The following is a 21,603-nucleotide window of genomic DNA, read 5'->3' on the forward strand; positions in this document are numbered from 1 at the left end:
GAAGTAAAACCTAAATATCACATTTCTAGCACAAAAACAGAAGGGGGCGCCCAAAGTCTACTGGTACATCTGGAGATCCAAGACTTGTCATGTCTTGGTTTGCTTTGCCCTGCTAGTTAACCTGGCTGTGTTCATTTGAAGATCTCAAGGACCCATCATCAGTTGACCCCTGCCCACTTTCAGCCCATATTTTTTTTTAAGAAAATACTGCTTCATGTTACAATCCGTGGATCCCGGACCTATAATCACGCTTCCTGAGAGTGTCGCACTGCAGAACAGTCACTATCGACCAGTGAAGGAAGTATTAAAGCAGGACTTATTCTTACCAAATGGCATTGTCTGATGACCCCAGACTTTTATCTTCTTTCCACAGATAAGAGTCTGGCCACTACTACAGGCATAGTTTGCATTCTGTTTTTCGACCTCCAAGTGCAGGGTGGGGGAATCCATTTTCAGATTTTTGGTTTTTTTAAATGACATTCAGGTTTCTAGGTAGTGTGAAAATACAGTGGTACCTCTGGTTGTGGATGGGAGCTACGGTTGGATCCTGAGGTTTTCGCAATCAGAGGTGCCTGTTCTGTGCATGTGCACAGGACAGTAGAGTGCTTCTGCACATGCGGTGAAACCCGGACAAATACTTCCGGGTTTACCGCATGCGTATCCCGAAGGATACATAACCAGAGGTGCTCTTAAGTAGAGGTACCACTGTACCCCCAATAATTCCAGATCATCCTGGTGTTTCCCACTGCCAGCAGTCTAGATGCCCTAGATACTCTGGGGGTTTACACCTACGACCCTTCCTGCACAATGCACAACAACTTCATAGTTAACTGACAGGCTTCAGTCAAGGGTGAGGCACTTTTGCACCCTGAGGGCCCCATTTCCTTCTGGAAAATCTTCCAAGAGCCAGATAATAGGTGGGTGGAGCCAAAGGTGAAAGTGGGTGGCGCAACAAATGCAAATGCTAACTTTGTACTGTAAGGTAAAGGTAAAGGGACCCCTGACCATTAGGTCAAGTCGTGACCGACTCTGCGGTTGCGGTGCTGATCTCGCTTTATTGGCCGAGGGAGCCAGCGTACAGCTTATGGGTCATGTGGCCTGCATGACTAAGCCGCTTCTGGCGCACCAGAGCAACGCACGGAAACGCCGTTTACCTTTCCGCCGGAGTGGTACCTATTTATCTACTTGCACTTTGACGTGCTTTCGAACTGCTAGGTTGGCAGGAGCAGGGACCGAGCAACGGGAGCTCACCCCGTCGCGGGGATTTGAACCGCTGACCTTCTGATCGACAAGTCCCAGGCTCTGTGGTTTCACCCACACCTACTTTGTACAGTAGGCTAGCTCAAATCCCCCTCTGTGTTCTCCATTTAGACCAGCAGGAGGCTTTATCAGAGTTCAATGCCAGGGAAAGAACACCCTCAGGTGTGCAGCAGGGTGTCTTATTTCAGACTGAGTGAAACAGATGATTCAATAAATAAGAACATAAGAAGAATTAAAGGAAGCTTGTGTGCAGATGGGACAAGAAGTGCTGGTCTCCCTTTCTGCTGCTCTCTATCCCCAATGGCTAGGGAAGGGAAAAGAGGTGGCAGTGACAACAGCTCACTCCCCAAAGCAGGAAGTCCTCAGGGGTCATCACCAGGGTCAGCAAAGGAAGGGAAAGTCTATGAAAGAAGCAGAAGAGTGGCAAGAGGGAGCTGGGGTGGAAGAAACAGGTGCTGTGTGCCTTGTGATTCCCTCAGAGGAGTTACAGCCAAACACTATAACCCGAGACTGCTGAGGTGAATGTGCAAGAAAAATGTGCTTTGAGCTATTGAAATATACCACATAAATACTACATCATATTATTATTATTACTACTACTACTACTGCGATCATCAACAACAAGCTGGAGGCACATAAACGAAGCATTAAGAGAGGGTACTGAGTGACACATGAAGTCTCTGGAATTATTAAAACGCATCTTGATGTGGGAGGGGGGTGAGGTTGACAATAACCACGAATATTTCTTTTGTCGAACAAACGAAAGCCGAGGCTTTCCTAGAACAGAACAAGAAAGCAGAACAAAAGTCAGGCTGCCATGAGGTGAACATGACAGCACGCATTCTCATAATGCCTTATAAATTGTTGGCAGAGTCATGACGGCTTCACATTTACACCCGTTTAGCTTATGGCAAATGTGGCAGGGCAGTCGTTGTGGAGCATCTCACTGCAATAGGCTCTCCCTCCCTCCAGAATCCCCCTAGCAACAGATCCAGGCTCCTACATGAAGAGAAGTGAAGTCGATTGTTACTATACGCATCTGTGTTAAGAGAACGGGGCTGGGGCAGAATGTCGCTGATCCGTGGGATTTAGTGAAATAGGAGCAGTAGGACACAAGAACGAGCCCAGGATAAACACTTTGTATCACGCTCTTTTATTCTGGGTTAAATCAATCAATCAAGACTAGGCATCACCCTGAGGCGCCATACCTCTCAATCATTAGCATGGCTACGTATGACTCACTGTTCCACATGCAAGCTTGCAATGAAAAGGTGGGAAGGGGGAATCTGCCATTTACTCTGGTTGTGCATGCAAATAAGTGTTTAAAATGTAACAAGGTTGCCTCCAGATTGTCAATATTTTGCAGGAGGGATTCAGCTGGAAAATTAAATTTGTGCAATTAAAGTGCTCCGCCACTCCAAAAAAACACTTTTTTTTAAACAAACAAACAAAGAGTAGCAGCAGCAGCAGCAACAACAACAACAGTAAACTGGCATTTTGCTGTTGGGAACACGGCGGGGAGAATTATTAAAAAGAGTGGAATAAATGACCAATTGATGGGAATACTCATAACCTCTTTGCATGCAAATCAGAATAAATTATCAAGAAAGAGCAGGCGTTGCTTAACCTTTGAAAAAGCTTTGTGCAAGCAAATGATGAATACTCAACAAGAAGGGCGCCTAGAGGAACATTATTTTCTTAGTAAACAAAACTAGGTCAACTAGGGAGAGGGAGAGGTGACCTGGAAGTACTGTGGGTGGGCAACTGGAGAGTTCCACAACTACAACGTATGGCACACTGAGTGACCCCTAAAACTGGGTATATGGGAGACAAAAATGTTACTTCTTATGGCGTCAAAAGGTCACTGATTCGGAGGTATCTCGGCCTTTTCGCAAGGTAAAGGTCAACATGCCTTCTAAAAACCCTTAAAACAAACAAACAAAACAGCTTCTTCGATACTGTACTCACAGTTTGGTAGAAAGCGGAAGACAGACAACGGCACTTTAAAACACAAACTAGAAAAAGGAAATATTTTGCTTCATTATCTGTGAGGAAAAGGCAGGGGAGAGAACCTGTGGAGTTCTCACACCTCAGAGGTTTTCAAACTAGTGGGATTATTATCCTTCAAAACTGGAAGCTACCCTGACTGGAAGCTACCAGGACAGCTTTGGCAAATGTTCTGAGCAGGAAGCCTATTAAAGTAGTTGGATAATGAGAGTAGTTCTACTTCATCATAAGAGATTTAAAAGGAAACCTATCTGGATATGAAAATATGAATGGCTCTAGAGGATTAACCCAGAGTTCATTTTAAAGAATCTGTGGGAAGAACATTGTTTTGTTGTTCAGGAACTGAAGTGACAAAACATTTCTTCCCTTTTCCTCCTTAGCCACAGTCTACATCTAACAGATCACACTCAGGATGGAACACAGGCGTGTTGATTAGGGGTGCATTCAGATATAGCGTTTATTACGTGAGTTTTCCTGACTATAACGCTAGCTCTCCTGTCCCATTTTCTAACCTTCATTTCACACAGCAGTGTCTGTTGCATAGGGACATGAATGGCGCAGTGGTCTAAACCACTGAGCCTCTTAAGCTTGCCGATCGCAAGGTTGGCAGTTCGAATCCGTGCAACAGGGTAAGCTCCCGTTGCTTTGTCCCTGCCAACCTAGCAGTTCAAGAGAATTCAACTGGACTTAACCATCCAGGGGTCCTTTACCTTTACCTTCTTTATGGAACTGCGGCTTTTTGACCAATATACTGCAGCGTCACACTCAATTTAAAGCACACCAATCAGCTTGGCTTCATCTTTATTTGATGACCCCTGGGATTTAGTATGATGGGTGTGTGAGAGAAAAAACTTATCTCTATCCACACTCTCAGCACAACCTTTTATAGCTCTATCAGTCCACTTACTTACTTACCCTTCTAAACTAAAAAGTTTCAAATATTGTAAAGGTTTCACATGGGGAAAGGTTCTACCAATAAGATGGAAAGGGACATTTTCTAGATAAAAAATAAACTAAAAATCTGTGGAAATTTTTCCATTTCTTAAAGTAATGATGAATAGATGCTAACTGTAAATAAATCATTAGGCAAGTTCGGCAGTTTTGATTTTGTCTATTGAATACAAGTAAAATAAAAGTGCTAAATTAGATTATTCTGCAGGGCATCAGAACATTTCCTTATGCAAATTACTCTAATTTACATACGCAAAATTTCTAAAAACCAACATCACTAGTTGCTCAAACCCTTGATCAATTGGGTTGCCCTTCTCTGTGCTTTTCCTAGCTCTACAATATGCTTTTGAGGTGTGGCAACCAGAACTGTATGAAGCATTCCAAGCCGCAGATTTATCTAACACCATTATGATGGGGCAGATTAATTTTTAATGCCTTTCCCAATCTCTAACATGAAAATTTACTCTTTTCACAGATGCCACACACATCAACACAGACATTTTCAGTGAGTTATCCATTGCAACCCAAAAGTCTCGTTCCTGGACAGTCAACCAGTTCAGATCCCACGTGCATAAATGTAAAAAATACCACCGGCTAAAAGCAACTGAAGTTCCTGCCTTCAAGCAGGATTAGGTGGCCCTAATCCTATCTAGGTATAGTGCAGATTTATAATTTCTTGCATTATTTTACACTTGCTCACAATTAACCCTGTTTGTCGTTTTATTTTAATGCCTGCTCCCTCCTAATACCCACCTCACTGCTCAACCCTAACTCCATGTCATTTAGGAACAAGTTAAAGAGCACATCCTTGGGAAAATCCCATTTCTTATACCCCTCCAGTACGAGAATTCCCCATTTATTCCTACTCTCTGCTTCCGCTTCCAGTTACTGATCCATAAGAGAACCTGTCTTCTTATCCCACGACTGCTAAGCTCACTCAGGAGCCTTGGGTGAAGGATTTTACTAACATCTTCTTGAAACGCCAAGCACACAATCTAGTTAATTTATAGAATACACTGCCATAAGAGACACTGATGGTCACTAGCTCAGGTGACTTGAAAAGGTCGGTGGTCAAATTAATGGGGGATTAAGTCCATCATTGGCTACAAATCATGCTGGCTATATGTGGCTCCCAGCTTCAAAGGAAGTATGCCTCTGCATACCATTTTCTGGGGAATGAGTGAGGAGGGCTATTGGACTCCCGGCCTGCTTATAGGCCTTGATCTGACCTATCAGATGTTATTATGGACAGTCCTGGTCCACATGTGCATGGTTTTGCACATTTTGTCGAGATCCTTCCACTCACCTATTTCATCCCCTAGAGAAGAGTTCAGGATGGAGCCAGCGGACATGACGACAGCACAGCTACCAAACCCACGTGGGTACAGCTTGCTCAGAGAAACTTTGGGGACCCTCCTTTCCCATCCGAGGATAGAAAAGGGAGCTTCTTTGCCATCGATGGTCCTGACGTCCACACGTGCCTTGAGCTCACAGAGGAGTTGCTCTGAAGTCAACTTGAGGTTTCGCTTCCCTTTGAAGTGCACCCTATGCTTATTAGTATCCAGGTAACCTTTCCTTGCTTTCTGTAGGCGAGGGAGAAGCATCTTAGAGGAGACATTCCCTTTCCAAAGCCTGTAGAGGAAAGATTTCGACATTGTGGAATATACTCCATCCCATTCATTGGACTCTTCAAACATCTGGCCTCTCCTGTGTCTTGCATGTCTTTTCTTTTTCTTCCTTTGAGGGAGCCAATTATCCTGCAAGGCATTGCTCTTCTGATCCGCCCCCTCTGCTGAGACTAATCTCCCTATTCTCTGAATACTGCTCTGTGACCGACGCTGACCAGCAGCAAATAAATAATCACCAGACCTTTGATAGAAAGCACTTTTTGATTTTCTTCCTAATTGGGGAGGGAAAAATTCCTCTTCACTTTCAAAGCCATTATCTAGGTCAGCCCATCTTTTAACGCTCCCAGTCCCCGATTTGAGTGAACCCGAGACGTCTTTGCTGAGAAGCAGATCGTTCTCATCAGCTGTATCAGAGAAGGACGGGTCGTGCATGGCTCCCATGATAGCTCTCTGTTTGCCTTGAATGGGCAAAAGCCTTTTAGTCTCAGTGTAGGAGAAGGAGCTTGGAACTGCTTCAGCCGTGTTGCTATCTGTGAAATAGATGAAGATAACCAGGAACAGGAGACCCCACGCGAATATTCCAAACAGCATGAGTTGTTTCCATTGCTTCAAGTTAGGTTTCATGGCAACTCTGTGCCTATTCTGCCGTATGCTAAAGGCCCAGTGAAGGAGCATCAAACCTGGAATAAGAAGATTCAGTATTAGCAAAGAACGTCTCTCAAGGACAGAAACAAACAACTCTAAGGTCAATGATAATGTGTCGAAAACTATGCAACGTAGGAACACTTATCAGTAGGTAAATTGTTTTCCTCAACAACAGATATCACACCTAGGATATTTATGGCATAATGTCCCTCTTTAAGCACATTTTGCATGCTGCTCTGCAAACCACAGCCAAATCAACTCATGCTGAACTAAAATTTATATTGACAAGTGACAATCAGCTTCAAACTTTCAAACAAGGGTATACACACACACACACACACACACACACACACACACACACACACACTTATGCATACATTTATGGAACCGAAGGGCCCATGCAAATCTTTACTATTCCACATGAGACATGTGTCCACAGTGCTCTGCAGGTTTAAGACATTTTATCACAGTGGGGTTTTGACTCATTTGTAGAAGTTATACAAATGGCAGAATTCAAGGGCTAAAACAGGTCTGAAGAAAATCTAATTTAGTCTCATCAAGACAGAATACTGTATATCTCAGAACAGTTAACATATCTAGCACAGTCCCCATGCAGGTTCTTTTCTGAATTTCAGATTGAAGGCAAGAGCAGGTTAATAGGCACAGCTATGAATAAAAAAAATTCCCTGGTTCAAATTTTAGTCCAGAATTTCAGTCACCAAGGTACTGTAGCTTTATGCAAGCCATTGTCTCAATTTGCAATTTAGGGATTAAACCATCCTGCATCTCAGGGATGTTGAAAGTGTTATGCCAAAGAAGCACACATAAAGAAAGGAATATAAATGTTAACTATTATTAGGAGTTGTTTTTTTTATGACAATTCTGGTATCCTAAATAAGTGGCAGTGTGGCAGTTATGCTTCCTTAAGACTCCCAAGAATCAACCGCATGATTCTTAGCTTGCATTAAAACAAAGGATATTCTCTAGTGAAAATACTGTGCTGCTGAAGGAGCTTTCATCCTCCTTTGATCCTATTCAAGTGGCTGACTGCAGCCCCTGTGTCACAACTCCCATTGTTTTGCAACAGAAGGCACTTTTAATGTCTCTAAACTAGGCCTCCTATTTATTACAGGAGGCGAGCTGAGTGGAAGAAGAGTCTTTATCCTTTTCAAACTTTCCTCTCTTTCAGGACTTTGTATTGTCAAGGTTCTCCATTGCTAAGAAAAAGCATATAAAGACACACAGCTATGAGGTCAGGACGGTTCAAGTTGATGTTCTACGTTAGGCACTGTTATGTTAAATAGGCCCTTTTCTTTCCTCAAGAGAAAGGGAGGGAGGATATTGCAGCTTTTCAATTGGAAGTTCGTCTCAGGGTTAGCAGGGGTTGTGAATTCTGTGGCCAGACATTCCCATGGTGTTGGGAATTCAAACTTGATGGGAAAACTCTGCAACCTGGGTGGAAAAAGTTCTGGTGGTATGAGGAATTAAAGAACCTTTCCAGCATAAAGCAAAGGAAGTTTCTCTTCAAAGCACAGACACACTGCATTGCAGCTGTTATGTGGCTTTTAATACTTCCCCATCATATAATTAGAACCCTTTCTTTGAACTAGAGACTGCCAGGAGTTACTCTCTGCCACTGCTTTTTGAGAACGCAACTGATCTTAGAAGAAAAATAAAATTTACACGATACAATTACACCTGGACATCCCTGCACAAGTTAAGAGAGGAAAAGGTGTATTTCATCAGTGAGTTCAGGCAGAGATGAGAGATTGTTAAAAAGGCGTTATTCTGTGACATTGAGGCACATGCCTGGGCACACATTTTGGCGCAGAAGGCAATTGCCTCCAGTGCAAAACAGAGCATTTAAGTAAATTTTCTGCCTTCCTTTTAAGCGCATATCCATGCAACAGCTGATCTGTGTTTGCCCATCTCATGTAGGTGTGCAGATCATCTAAAAGCAACTGATCTGAGAAAGCTGATAAAAAACAGAAAACTGAAAGAACAGAAGGGAAAGCAGACAGAAATTATGAAACAAGCTAGAAATCAACACAATATACGCTTCAGGTTTGCACAGACTGAGTGTTACGAAAGGTCAACTCTCCGTTTCGGTGCCATATAATGGAACAATTCGCAGCCAACGTTCACGCACAAGCAGCATAATTCACTCTGAGTTCTCTAATACATTGCTAGCACTATGCAGTTCGATACTGCCATTTGTATTGAACCTTCGCCCCATGGTACTGCTTTGTTTTGTTTTTGTTATTATTCGACATAGCATTAATTTTTCTTTTGAAATAACTTTTAGCAAACGGTTATAAAAGAGCATCCAGTTACAAACCAGGATCTGATTTATAAAAGCACAACCCAAAAAGTACCAGTCGTTTTCCCTCAAACCTAACATAGCAAAAACCTCAAGGCAAACCCAAAACAAATCCCTCAAGCCAGTGGAGGCTGGTCCATTGGGGTGAATGGGGTGCTGCCCCAATAATCTTAGCCAGCCCACACCTGGCTGCTTTTGTGCTTAAAAACTAGCCCATGGGGTGATTCTGCCCGTCAGCTTCCTCCAGTCTCAGGGGGAATGGGTACAAAACTATTTTATTTCTAAAATCCCTGTTCACATGTAAGTCTTCATCACTTGCAGATCGCATCATCCGGTAATGATCTACATGTATCAAAAACCACAGAGAGGTTTCATATCATTGCAGACTCCCTCCCCCCCAAAAAAGTGGGGCCAGTTCACAGCCTGTGAGTCAGTGTGGGTAATTGGAGGATCAGAGAGGAACACAGCAATTCTAACCCATCTGGGAGCAGAGTGGTGAGTCCACTGTAGCATCTGCCAGTTCTAAAAGCCAGCACAGAAGGTGGGCTTTATTTTATCAGGCCCTTTGGGAGATCCCTGGGGCTATGGAGAGCCAGTGTGGTGTAGTGGTTAAGAGCGGTAGTCTTGTAATCTGGGGAACCGGGTTCGAGTCTCCGCTCCTCCACATGCAGCTGCTGGGTGACCTTGGGCCAGTCACACTTCTCTGAAGTCTCTCAGCCCCACTCACCTCACAGAGTGTTTGTTGTGGGGGAGGAAGGGAAAGGAGAATGTTAGCCGCTTTGAGACTCCTTAAAGGGAGTGAAAGGCGGGATATCAAATCCAAACTCTTCTTCTTCTTCTTATGGATCCAGCAGATCGAAAGCCAGCAGAAACCCACCACACCCCACTTCACAGATTTCCACAGGTGGGATCTCCGCACGTGGCTTGGCAAAGCCTCAACAGTGGAGGAGGAACTTTCTCACCAGGTTGACGGTGACTCTGTCAATTACTAATCCCCTCCAGCACTCAGATCAGGAGGTTAGGACTGCAAGTGCTCAACATGCATCTGTGATTCAGCCCTTCTTCAGGAAGCAGGCCAGCAGGCAACACCACGTGAGCATGAGAGTTCTGCTAGCCAAGGAGATGAGCTAAATTTTCAAATAAAAAACTATGAGCCCAATCCACCAGAAAGTTATGCTGCAACGAATAGGAGTGATGCAAATGTATCATTGTGGTACAAGAGGTTCAAGGGAATTCCTTTCCAAGTAAACCTTTTCCAACAAGGGAATCACCTCTGTGGTATTTGAGCATATATATACACAAAACTACTTTTGTGTTCTCTGGCAAGTACTGTTCCATCAACATGAAATCTTGAAATTGCACGAGTTATTATTATCGACATGGAATCCTGGCTCCTGAAATCCAAATGCTGAATTTTGCGACCAACAATCATCTCTAGGATTCCACTGCAAGTTGCACTGATCAAATGTCTCTGGATATTTGCTAAATTTTGGAGTCCGAAGCAGACCGCCAACCCACCACAAAACAAATAATCTCCTGTTTTAAAAACCGAAAGACACAATCATATCAGGATCCAATAGCTATAAGAATCAGGCATGCATGTAAATTATGGTATATATACGCCATTGAGGCTTCTTCCTCCTGATACTGGCATTAAAGCCATCTGTGTACCTTTAAGACACTGCCATCTGCCCTAAAGCTGCCACAGGTAAATATGTCTGCAGGAGAGGAACTATTGTCTAACCCTTTACCCCAACTTCTGTACCCCAACTTCTCAATGGAAAAGAAAATCCTCTATCACACAACCCACCAGGTATTTGTCCACATGTATTTGAAATGTTAACAGTAGTGTTATTAAGCACTCCGTAGTTGAAAGGCAACACAAGTGAATTGGCACAGCGAGACTATTAATTTGGGAGTACAAGCAAGAAACTGTTAAGCCATTTTTTGATCTCCTATGGAACTGATTTCTCTCAGCCTACTTCATTCAATTTAGAGGAGCAGATGAATTGAAAAACTGCTGCTCAAAGCAGCACGTTCCTCTGCTCTGACATCATGTGTAACTGTGCATGACTGCAGGAGTATTCTATGGTATATTACAACCAGAAATGGCTGCTGGGAGAAGGAGTTATTGGTAATGAATGAACCATTCAACGTCAGAAACGGCCTATAGCAGCGTTTTTACGAACTGCACTAATCACACCTGCACAAATGAGTGTGCATAGCTTGGGATGGATTTTGTGTTTGACTCCAGACACCGTATTTAAAGAAACATAATAAACAGCAAAAATGAGGAGTTTTAAAACATTTTGACAGGATAAATAAATCTGTGGTCTCAGAAAGTTATGTGTACCTCTGTGACTGGGTGCAAGACGTGGCCATTAGAAATAAGATATTATAGCCCCTTACAAAGTTTCACACTCCATATGCAATAACTCATTTTATATCTGCTCTCAGCATGATTAGAATAAAGGTTTCTTTTCTTTGCTATACAAATATTTGCTCTTGCTACATTACTCTGCATCAACAGAGGTAACCGCAGCTGAGAGCAACAAACGAAATTGCTTTCCAAGACAAAATTTCTAAGGTTTCCAGCCACGAGAGCACTGGAAATCATCATTCCAAAAGTTACATACCAGCAGTTACAAAGTTTTAGTCATTAATTCAAACAAATTCTGCTAAGTCTTCTAAATGGAAGATAAAAATTTTTGCTTACAGAATACAACTGTGGTGCAGTGATGGAGAGTTGGGTTAGGATATGGAACACACATCTGCCATATATACAGCACTCACTGGGCAAGTCATTGTCAACCTCTACTTCCCATCTGTAAAATGGGAATCGGAAGATAAGAAGCTGCAGTATAGGAAGTCAGGCCATTGCTCTCTCCAGCTTGCTACTGTCTACACCAGAGCTTTCCAAACTGTGTGTCGCGACACATTAGTGTGTTGGCTTCAGTGTGTGGTTGTGTCGCGCAAACACTCCCTGCGCTCCTCCCAGGGCTGGAAAGAAGGGGTTAGTTCAGGCACAGGCAAACTCCAGCCCTCCAGATGTTTGGGACTACAACTCCCATCATCCCTAGCTAATAGGACCAGTGGTCATGGATGATGGGAATTGTAGTCCCAAACATCTGGAGGGCGAGAGTTTGCCTATGTCTGGGTTAGTATGTCTGGTTTGCTAGTAAAACTGAATTACTGTGTCACTAAATGACGCATGTCTAAAATGTGTGTCACCAGCATGAAAAGTTTGGAAAGCTGTGGTCTACACTGACTGCTGGCAACAGCTCTCCAGGGTTCATTAACAGCCTTATCTGAAGATGGCAGGGATTGAACTTGCATATATTCCAGGGGCTCCTTTTTAAGTGGGACATTCTGGATTGACAGAAGGCTCCCCAGCTTCTGATCCCCATCTCAGATGTCCCATATTGGATCCCATGCTCTGGCTGTGCCAAACCGCCAGACCGAAAGACGTGTGTTTTTGGGTTCCATGCTGTGGCGCAAGTTTGTTTGCTCACAACAGAGCATGGGTTGAAAAAACGGAAGTGAAACTTACCTTGACCTGTGCATCACCACTCTTCTTCCTCCTTAACCTATTAATCTTAACCTGTTAATGCTGATTCAACTTCGTATGCCCTGAATTCACAGTATTTTAAACAGTCAAGTACTGCTGTTTCTTAAGTCTGCACTTTCAAAGGTTGGTTGAAAACTTAATAAGAATAAGAATAATAAATTATTTATATCCCGCCCTTCCGCAGCCAAAGCCAGGCTCAGAGCGGCTAACAACAGTAAAATAATACAACATTCTAAAATCATTTCATTATAAAATTAATTCAAATCAAATTAATGGCAACCATTGGGCTAGAGTTCTTGAGAATTGCCAAAGGAGGGGGTCAGGCTGTGCCCTGGCCACAGGCCTGGTGGAACAGCTCTGTCTTGCAGGCCCTGCGGAAAGATGTCAAGTCCCGCAGGGCCCTAGTCTCTTGTGACAGAGCATTCCACCAGATCAGAGCCACAGCCGAAAAAGCCCTGGCTCCTAACCTCTCTGTGGCCCGACACCTCCAAGATGTTTTTGTTTGAAGACCGTAAGTTCCTCTGTGGAACTTAAGTTTGAACATGGTGCAACCCTGGGATTTCTCCCCCTCTGCCCTCCCAGGGAACTGCTCATAACCTCTGTGCTTGAACAGAGTGTCCTTACTTCACCACTAAGGCTCAAGGAACAAAGATTCAGGGTCATATGGCCAAAGACACCTCATTCCCCCCCCCCTTATAGAAATCTAAGCATCATTCCTAGCACACATACTAGGTAGTTAGCTCCGCTGAACACAGTGGGACTTGCATCCAAAGAAACATACAGAGGACTGCACTGCTAGCGCTGCTATTCTCTAGAATAAAACTGCTAAGTACACATAAATTGTACCAAATATTTTAAATATCAGCCCAGTTCCTTTTCTCTTTGTACCTTTTAGTCCTTCTGCTGTTCAACAGGTTGCTGGTGGCTCATAAAGCAATATAAGATTAATCAGATACTTGCTTTGGAGTTAATTCTGGAAAATATTATTTCAAAGTTTAATATTCTCTTCTAATCCTCTTTGCCTTACTTGCATTAGTGTGCCTTCAGACAAATATTATAATATAAGCTTTAGTATCTCAATTGCAATAATACAGGATTTAGAATAGTCGCTAATATCTAATAGTGATGCTTATGTCACACAGTCTGTTGTGTTAATGTTTCAGACCTTGCACTCTAGTGAACTTTCAGATGACTAAGTAAATAATAATATATCAGTGAAAAACAGATGCTTACTACTGTAGCTTTGATTATATATATATCATGCTTTTGGTGGGGCTGCTACAGCTGCATAGCTCCACAAAGAGAAACCATATCGGACCATAGTCATTAAAAAAAACCAAAAACACTCCATGTTATGTACTGAAGTTCTCACCCTGGGCCACCAGGGGGATACTGTAGATAGTTTAGGTCCACATATGCAAATAAGGGATAGAAAGTGACGTTCACTGATTGGATAGTTACAGAAAATGGTTACTGTTGCGTTCTAGTGGAGCTCTATGTAAGCAGGCTGGCTGAACCCTTCAGTTCAGTTCTGTTCTGTTCTGTGAATAAACAAGAGGTGTTTGAAGAATTGCTGTGTCATCTGATATGTTCACCCACAACTTAACACTCCACAAGAAAATCAGGAGGTCATGAGCCCATTGCTGTGGGTCCTAGACACTCCAAATGCAATTGTGCGACAGCCACCAGACATATAATCAGCAACTCTGATTTGAATTCTTATTTAAACTTTTACTGCCACCTCTGATCTATGAGGAAGCTTGCCAAAACTAAAGATAAATATCAGTTTTGTTGCTTGGTGATGCATAAAGCATTATGAAAAACCTGAAATTCTTAAGACTTTTAACACTGTTTTCTTTTGTATAACTTAATAAACAAAAAACAACATATAATAAGGCTAAATTGCTGATGACAAGCCAACGAACACCAGCTGGGATATTTTATTTGGCCTTCTCAAGGAAAAATGCATACATTTTCTCTTTTCTGGCACAGTTTCACACATGGCTGAGCGATTTTAGTACTTTAAGCCAGCATCTGATCAAGAAGGCTTTCTTCTGCATGTGATGCAGTTGTATATGTAGCCTAACACAAGCCACTGGGATTTAGTCGTGGCTCCTACCTGGTTAGAATTCTTTGCAACCATGCAGCATGTCTATAAATCATGAGCATAGAAATGGCGCAAAGAGGAGGCCCACTCAAATCATAACAATTCTTCCCTCATTTTCACAATGGTTTTAGTCAAGAGTTGTTCTAGCAGACATTTCTCTAGAAACATACCTTTTTTCAGTCTTTTTCTTTCAGAAACCTGTGCAAAAGAGGCAATTTTCTTTGCAGGGCCTTTAGTCTTCATTATGCACACCTACACATGGTTCTACAAGGAGCAAAAGAGGATGCTGAACAAAGGCTAGGGAAAGCAAATGATTAAGGCTACTTTAAGCAAAAGATCCATAGTGGGGTTGGTGGGAAAGGGAAATAATCTACAAACTTTAACTTGAAATGAATACCTTCAAAAACTAAGCTGGATGGTAACGGGTTTGTGATGGTAAAACTTGTTAACAATGTTGCTTCCAAAAATACACAACAAAACAACTTCACTTCTGGTATCATTTTCTTTGCCGCCACCAATTTGTATACTATTATAGTATAAAAAGTCTGTCTCCAATGCAATCAATGCAACATTTGACAGTCTTCAAATTTCTAATGCTTCATCTTCAGGTTTTTTATGTTAAAACACACCTTCAATTCAAATAAGTAATTTTGGGATGAGCTCTCCATGTCTGAGTCTAAGAATTTCTTGGGATGGGATACAAATCCCGACATGTAAAGGTTCAGAAAGACAGCAATTCAGTTACTAGAAATGATGATATTATTGGGCTGGTGCCTAGGCGATTACTTTCTTCCCCCACCCCCTTTCCTAAAATGAAGGGATGCCAGTTAAACCTCAAGGAGCTAAGCCGCAAAAGGTAGCTCTGTCTGCAGGTGGGGCTGTGTTATTGTACGTCTCCTCCAGGCCACCAACCTAGTGGTGTTTGCAAGAGGATCTCAATACAAGCACTTTAAGGCTCAGCTCTGATGTATAAGCTGAGATATGGTCCATGTAGGCCATTCTTGCACTGCATCTCTCCACTCAGTATCATAGCTGTCAACCGTCCCTTATTTGGCGGGAAAGTCCCTTATCCCAGCGCCTTTTCCCGCTGCTGTCCCTTGTTGATGATGTCCCTTAAATTACCCAGGTTTCAAAGGAAGCAGCTCCTCTCCCTCCCTCCCTGCTGGCCAGGGAGGAGGGAGGCTCCAACTGTGTTGCTCACCCAATAAAGAGTCTAAGAACGACTGGGGGATGGAGCTTGCATGCCTTGTGCCAATCAAATCGGCCACGTTGCCTGGGGACTCGCCTTTGCTCAGCGCTTCCCAGCAGAGAGGCGACAGTGGTTTTCCTTGCTGCATCCCCTTTGCCGGGTTGCTGCGCTGTGGGAACCACCGCTTGTGGCTTCATTTGGCTGCTGGCTGGGCTTTGTGCCTTTGGCTCGGAGGGGCTCAGAAGTTGAACATACCTGTGCTTTGAAAATCCCTTATTTTGGCTGCTGATCCCTTATTTTCAAGGCTGCTGGTCTCTTATTTTCAAATCTGTAAGTTGACAGCTATGCTCAGTATGCTACGACAAACCAGGGATTTTAAAAAATTATCCATAGTTTCCTTGCACATTTACACTGGAAACTATGGTTACCAAGTTTGGAACAAGCCAGGATCCTAACCTAACTTCAAACAGTGATTTAAGATACTGGGTTTTTCAGACTTCTGGGCATGCTAAGGAGAAAAGATTATTTAGCCCAGATATGTATGCCTGATCCAGGCCCATGGCTGACATACCTTTCCTCTTTGAAAAAGAAGGGTGGGGGGAGTGGTACAAGCATAGTATTACTTAAGAGGGGGACAGGCAGAAATATGGGGAAGAAAAATGAAAAGAAGAAAAAAGTGACGCAGGGAAAAGAACATTCAGGAAGGAGCATAATGGGGAAGAGGTGAAGTTACAGTAAGCACAAAGACTTTGCTGGTTGGCATTTGAAGAGACTACAGCTAATTTCATATAACATTTCATACTGAAAGGAGCTTCATCATCTCTATTGTGTTTGGAGTGCTGATGCTACTGCTTATTTTATATAGCATTTCAACTGGAAAGGTGCTTTACCATCTACTCTGCGTTTGCCCTCTCAACAAGCCTCTGAGGTGGATCGTCATTACTCCCAATTTATAACAGTTTATATCTGAAGTCGAGAACAAGAGGAATTACCTAATGACACATGAGAGGGGAGGCAAGGAGCCCTTTACATGCAAATGAACATCCCAGCCTGTAAGTCCTGCCCCTCCGTCTCTAGACTTGTTTATACTATTCCAAAGAATTAAAGTTAACAAAACACCTATCAGGACACGGGGTTGAGCCATGGGGCAGCTGTCACAGGGGAGCCTGGAGATGTCCCAGGGAACCAGAGGTTCAGGATGCAGACACACTTCATATTTAAAGTATTACTCCTCGAAATACGGTATTTCATCAATTGTGTCTCTGAAAATTTTTACACATCACTTAGGAAGACAGGTGAACTAATGCCAGTGTACCAGAAGAAGCAAAGATCACCAGTGTTGAAGCAATGTTTCTTCAACATCAACTTTGTTGAACTGGTCATCTGCAGATGCCAGATTATCATTTCCCAAAGCAACTACTCTATTCCGAACTTAAAAATGGAAAGCGTAATGCTGATGGTCAACAAAAGAGGTTTAAAGACCCTCTCAAGGCAAATCTAAAAAACTGTAGTATAAATGCTGACAAGTGGGAAACACTGGCCTGCGAGCACTCCAGTTGGAGAACAGCCTTTACCAAAGGTGTCATGGGCTTTGAAGACACTTGAACTCAGGAAGAAAGGGAGAAACGTGCTAAGAGGAAGGCACGCTTGGCAAACCCTCACCATGATCAGCTCCCGTCTGGAAACCAACGTCCCCACTGTGGAAGGATGTGCGGATCCAGAATTGGCCCCCACAGTCACTTACGGACTCACTGTTAAAACCATGTCTATGGAAAACAATCTTATTTGGCTACAAGTGATCACCAAACAAGCAGCAGCAGCAGAAAACAGTGAAGAGTCTTTCTAACTTCACTGTGAGAAGGAAAACATGCAGTATTCTGTTCCTGCTGATATTAAATCCTTATGCACAGTTTTCCCTCAGCTACTTAAATAAAAATGGACTGGGTTACCAATTGTGATTCAAATAATTTTTATTAGGTAAAATACATTTCAGCCAGATATTTAAGCACCAAGTTAGAATCCATAGCTACTTGGCCACAGATGAAACTTACTTCCAAGCTAACATTTTTATGACTCGAAGAATGATTAAAACTACTGAACTGGAAAAAGGGAGAGAGATTGATTTAAAACTATTATAAGCGTCGTTTTTCATTTCTCTCTTTCGTATTGTGGTACAGTATTCTAAAAGTGTTGGCTATAAAGGGCTGAAGTCCTGATTAAGCACCAAGAAAATGTTCGTAACAGTACCTTTTTAAAAAGTACTGCTTTCTGGTTTAATGTTTACAAGTCAATTCAAAGATTTATTAACTGCGCTATCAGTGACATAGATTTTTCGGAAGTTCCTGATTACATAAGAAGGGTTAACTGTTATGAATTTATGCAGTATTTAAACATCACATTATTACAATTCACAACGGAAAATGTTTTTCCATGTTGTCTACTTTTAAGCTCCTTTAAAAAAATGTCTCAAGCAACATACTTTTATGTTTGGAGTGGATGGATGATACATAAGCAAAAACTTTTCAGAAGACTTTCTAAAGTTTATTGCTTGAGACAGATGTGCATGTCGAACCATTAACTGCACGTGTCATAGACTCCTGAGCTCATACTTTGAAATTTCTGAAATGAGCAATGATTGATTACTGTTAAAAAGGGGGGGGGGGTAAGGCACAGGAAATACTCAAGCTGCAGCCTGCAGATACAGTAAATGTCACTGTTCCCATACTGATATGGAATTACATGCAGTATAATGACATATTTTCAAACAAAACATGCCTAAGGGTATGTTTTTCTGAGAACAGCATTTTTCATCAGCATGCAATACAATTTCCATTCCAGAATTCTCAGGCACCAACACTGCAGATACACCCACCAGACAGTCACTGCTTTAATCTCCCATGCTCAATTCCTGAAGCTACAGTTCTCTCAGTGCAAATGAGTATCCTAGATGCCCTGATCTGATTCTATGCGGTTTAATTTCCGGGTGGGTGGGTGGGTGGGTTGGTGATTAATTGGCAGCTGGCTGCACTAACCTTTGCACATGATGCTCAAAGTAAACAAAATCAGATGAGGCTGAATGTATAGTACGTTTTGCACAAGCTCAGATTTGAAACCCTTTTGTCAATCGAATGTATCCACCTACACAGTAAATTGACTCCTCCAAACATTCCCTAGCATGAGGGGTTGAACCACAGCGAGTAACAACACTGTCCTGTATGTGTCTACTCAACAATGGCCCTTACTCCCAAATTAATGGGCACAGGACTGCAGCCTAGACAGTCTGCAATTAGCAGTGAGCTTCCCAGCTCCAATATGCCAAACCACTGCGCAAGCAACAGAAATCGTGGATACAGAACACTATTGATTGGAACAGCAGAAACCTCTGAGGGTTAGATCAGGCCCCCAAACTGAGGGTTAGCCATCCATATTTAATAGAAATAGAAGAGCAAATTGCACACTTACATGCACCAAAAAAACAACCTTTTGCTTGCTAGGCTTGGTGTGGATCAAAGCACTTAGAGGATGATGAAATATCCCAGCTTTTACAGAAAGGGGAGACACTGATTATGTTGCAATTCTTATCCTGCCCCCCAGTTCTTTTAGGCATGATATGTTATTATTTGTTTGGTGGCTACCCTGTGATTCTAGATGACTCAAAGAATATCCCTAACATACAACTTGAGGCAAACAAGCAGTGCTTACTTCTACCCTGTTGTTGTTTTCATGAATTGGAGCTCTGAAAACCGTTTTATTACTGATTTATTATTTGTATATATAGCGCCCCCAATTCCCTAAATAATCCCATGGTGGGTTACAAAAATTATATACAAATTATCATTAAATACATAAAATAAACCCACAAAACTAACCAATAACAGAGTTAACAAAGCACAAGTCCAGAAGAGTAATGCAGAAGGATAGATATCCAAAGGCCTGAGTACAGGTTTGTTTTTACCACTTGCCAAAAAGCATACAATGGTGGGGTAAAATACGCCTTGCAGGAAGCCACAGAGAAGGACCTCTCATGAGCTACCACAACCCTTTGGACCACGTAGAATGGTAGTACAGTAATACCTCAGAAGTCGAATGCCTTACGAGTCAAAAGGTTTTGGCTCCTGAACGCCGCAAACCCAGAAGTGAGTGTTCCAGTATGCAAACACACTTTGGAACCCGAATGTCCGACGTGTGTTTTGCTGCTTCTGATTGGCTGCAGGAGCTCCCTGCAGCCAATCGGAAGCTGCGCCTTGGTTTCCAAACGTTTTGGAAGTCAAACAGACTTCCAGAATGGATTCCGTTTGACTTCCGAAGTATGACTGTACTGCAAACAGGGCATCATCTGACAATTTTAACACCCAGGCAGGTCACTTGAGGGTATTTGGGCCTCATTTTGGTATCTGGTTTTCTTCACACCGTCCAAACTTTTCAGACCCAAAACAGGGACGCACTCCCAGCCAAGTCATGTGACCCAGGCCTCACCCTCATCCTGAAAAAGCGCTTTTTGGGGAGGTGTGTTTTGGGGTGCCACAAGAGATCATGGCCCCCCAAAGAGTGAGAGCCCACTGTGCAAGATTGCAGCACCCAAAATGGCCACCGTGATCTCACACTTGTTTTTGTTTTAGAGGCATTTAGACCACGTAGTACATCCTAAAATAGGCTTTCCACTAGGCCTCTAGACCCCTTCAAACACAAAATGGTATCATTCAGGGCATAATGGTGTGAATGACTCTGAACTCCTCTGACCACAGTTTGAGCCTTCTCCCTGCATATAGACATCTGATGGGATGGGTGGGCCGCTGGACCACGGCCAAGGCAGTAGCAGTATCTTAATCTTGGGGAAGATTGAGGGCACAAGGAGAAGGGGATGACAGAGGATGAGATGGTTGGACAGTGTTCTGGAATCTACCAGCATGAGTTTGACCAAACTGCGGGAGGCAGTGGAAGACAGAAGTGCCTGGCGTGCTCTGGTCCATGGGGTCACAAAGAGTCGGACACGACTAAACGACTAAACAACAACAATCATCCCCAACCCCACATTAATTCTGGAACAGACTTAGAGGAGTTTTCCCATCACTACCCAAGTGATAACTGCTGAAGTTCAAGCTCCTGCGAATAACAGAAAAAGGTGTTCACAGTAGTGCACCCGCTTTTAATGCATAAGGTCGCATTTCCTCAGCATTTCCAAGGTCGGGCTAGGAAGACCTGTGTCTGAAACACCTCACATTCTCAAAAGTACACTCTCCTTTAATTTCTACTTCATGCACTCCAGGACTAAATTATGCCATCCAAATAGTTTCTAGTGTTAATGCACTTTCTTAAGTTCTGGCTTCAGATTGCATTATCTTTTTCTTTCTTTTTTTAAAAAAGGATGTTGCGGGGGGGGGGGTCACAGCAGTTGTCAAGGTCTTTAAGCCAATCAGTCATGAAGTGTTATTTGTTTGCGTGTTTTGAGCGTATTTCAAATGCCTCGCTTACTTTACACTCGCTGTGTTATTTTCTTCCTCTTGTCTCAGCCAGAGAGATTAAAAAAGAAAAGTGAACAAGTCTTTTGATTAGAAAAGTATTGCATTTCAAAGAGAAGGGGGTGGAGGAAGACATGATTACAAGCTCTGTTTGGCAGACAAGAATCAGAAATCGAGTGTCAATGTCTGCTTTGAAGGAACCAGCCAGCGTAGGTGACAAATGTGCAATTGTGGAGCACCAAGGGGAGTGTAGTAAAGAGGCGTCGTGTATGTTCTATCCCAGGAGCAGTAGTACTAAATTTATTACATTTCAGAGCACAATACAAAGTGTTGGTGCTGACCTTTAAAGCCCTAAAACGGCCTCGTCTCTGTATACCTAAAGGAGCGTCTCCACCCCCATTGTTCAGCCCAGATATGGATGTCCAGCTCCGAGGGCCTTCTGGCAGTTCCCTCACTGCAAGAAGTGAGG

The 21,603-nt window shown here is 42.9% G+C and overlaps 2 protein-coding genes across 3 annotated transcripts in view; one reads left to right on the forward strand and one right to left on the reverse strand.

Moving 5' to 3' along the window:
- Positions 1-21,603, reverse strand: part of ST6GAL2 (ST6 beta-galactoside alpha-2,6-sialyltransferase 2) — a 49,138-nt gene that overhangs the window by 25,539 nt on the left and 1,996 nt on the right. The window contains exons 2-3 of one of the 2 annotated variants that reach the window (XM_081858154.1): positions 14,657-14,750; positions 5,525-6,526 (exon numbers count right to left, since the gene is read on the reverse strand). In XM_081858154.1, the coding sequence (XP_081714280.1) occupies positions 5,525-6,526; positions 14,657-14,729 (1,075 nt within the window). In that variant the 5' untranslated portion in view covers positions 14,730-14,750. Of the gene's footprint in view, positions 1-5,524; positions 6,527-14,656; positions 14,751-21,603 lie in introns of those variants that run through there. The other variant, XM_081858155.1, reaches the window with a different exon arrangement.
- SLC5A7 (solute carrier family 5 member 7) overlaps positions 1-21,603 on the forward strand; it is a 456,597-nt gene that overhangs the window by 9,487 nt on the left and 425,507 nt on the right. The window lies entirely within an intron of this gene.

This window comes from Podarcis erhardii, assembly GCF_964252035.2.
Source record: "Podarcis erhardii genome assembly, chromosome: 4".
NCBI classification, from domain to species: Eukaryota; Metazoa; Chordata; class Lepidosauria; order Squamata; family Lacertidae; genus Podarcis; species Podarcis erhardii.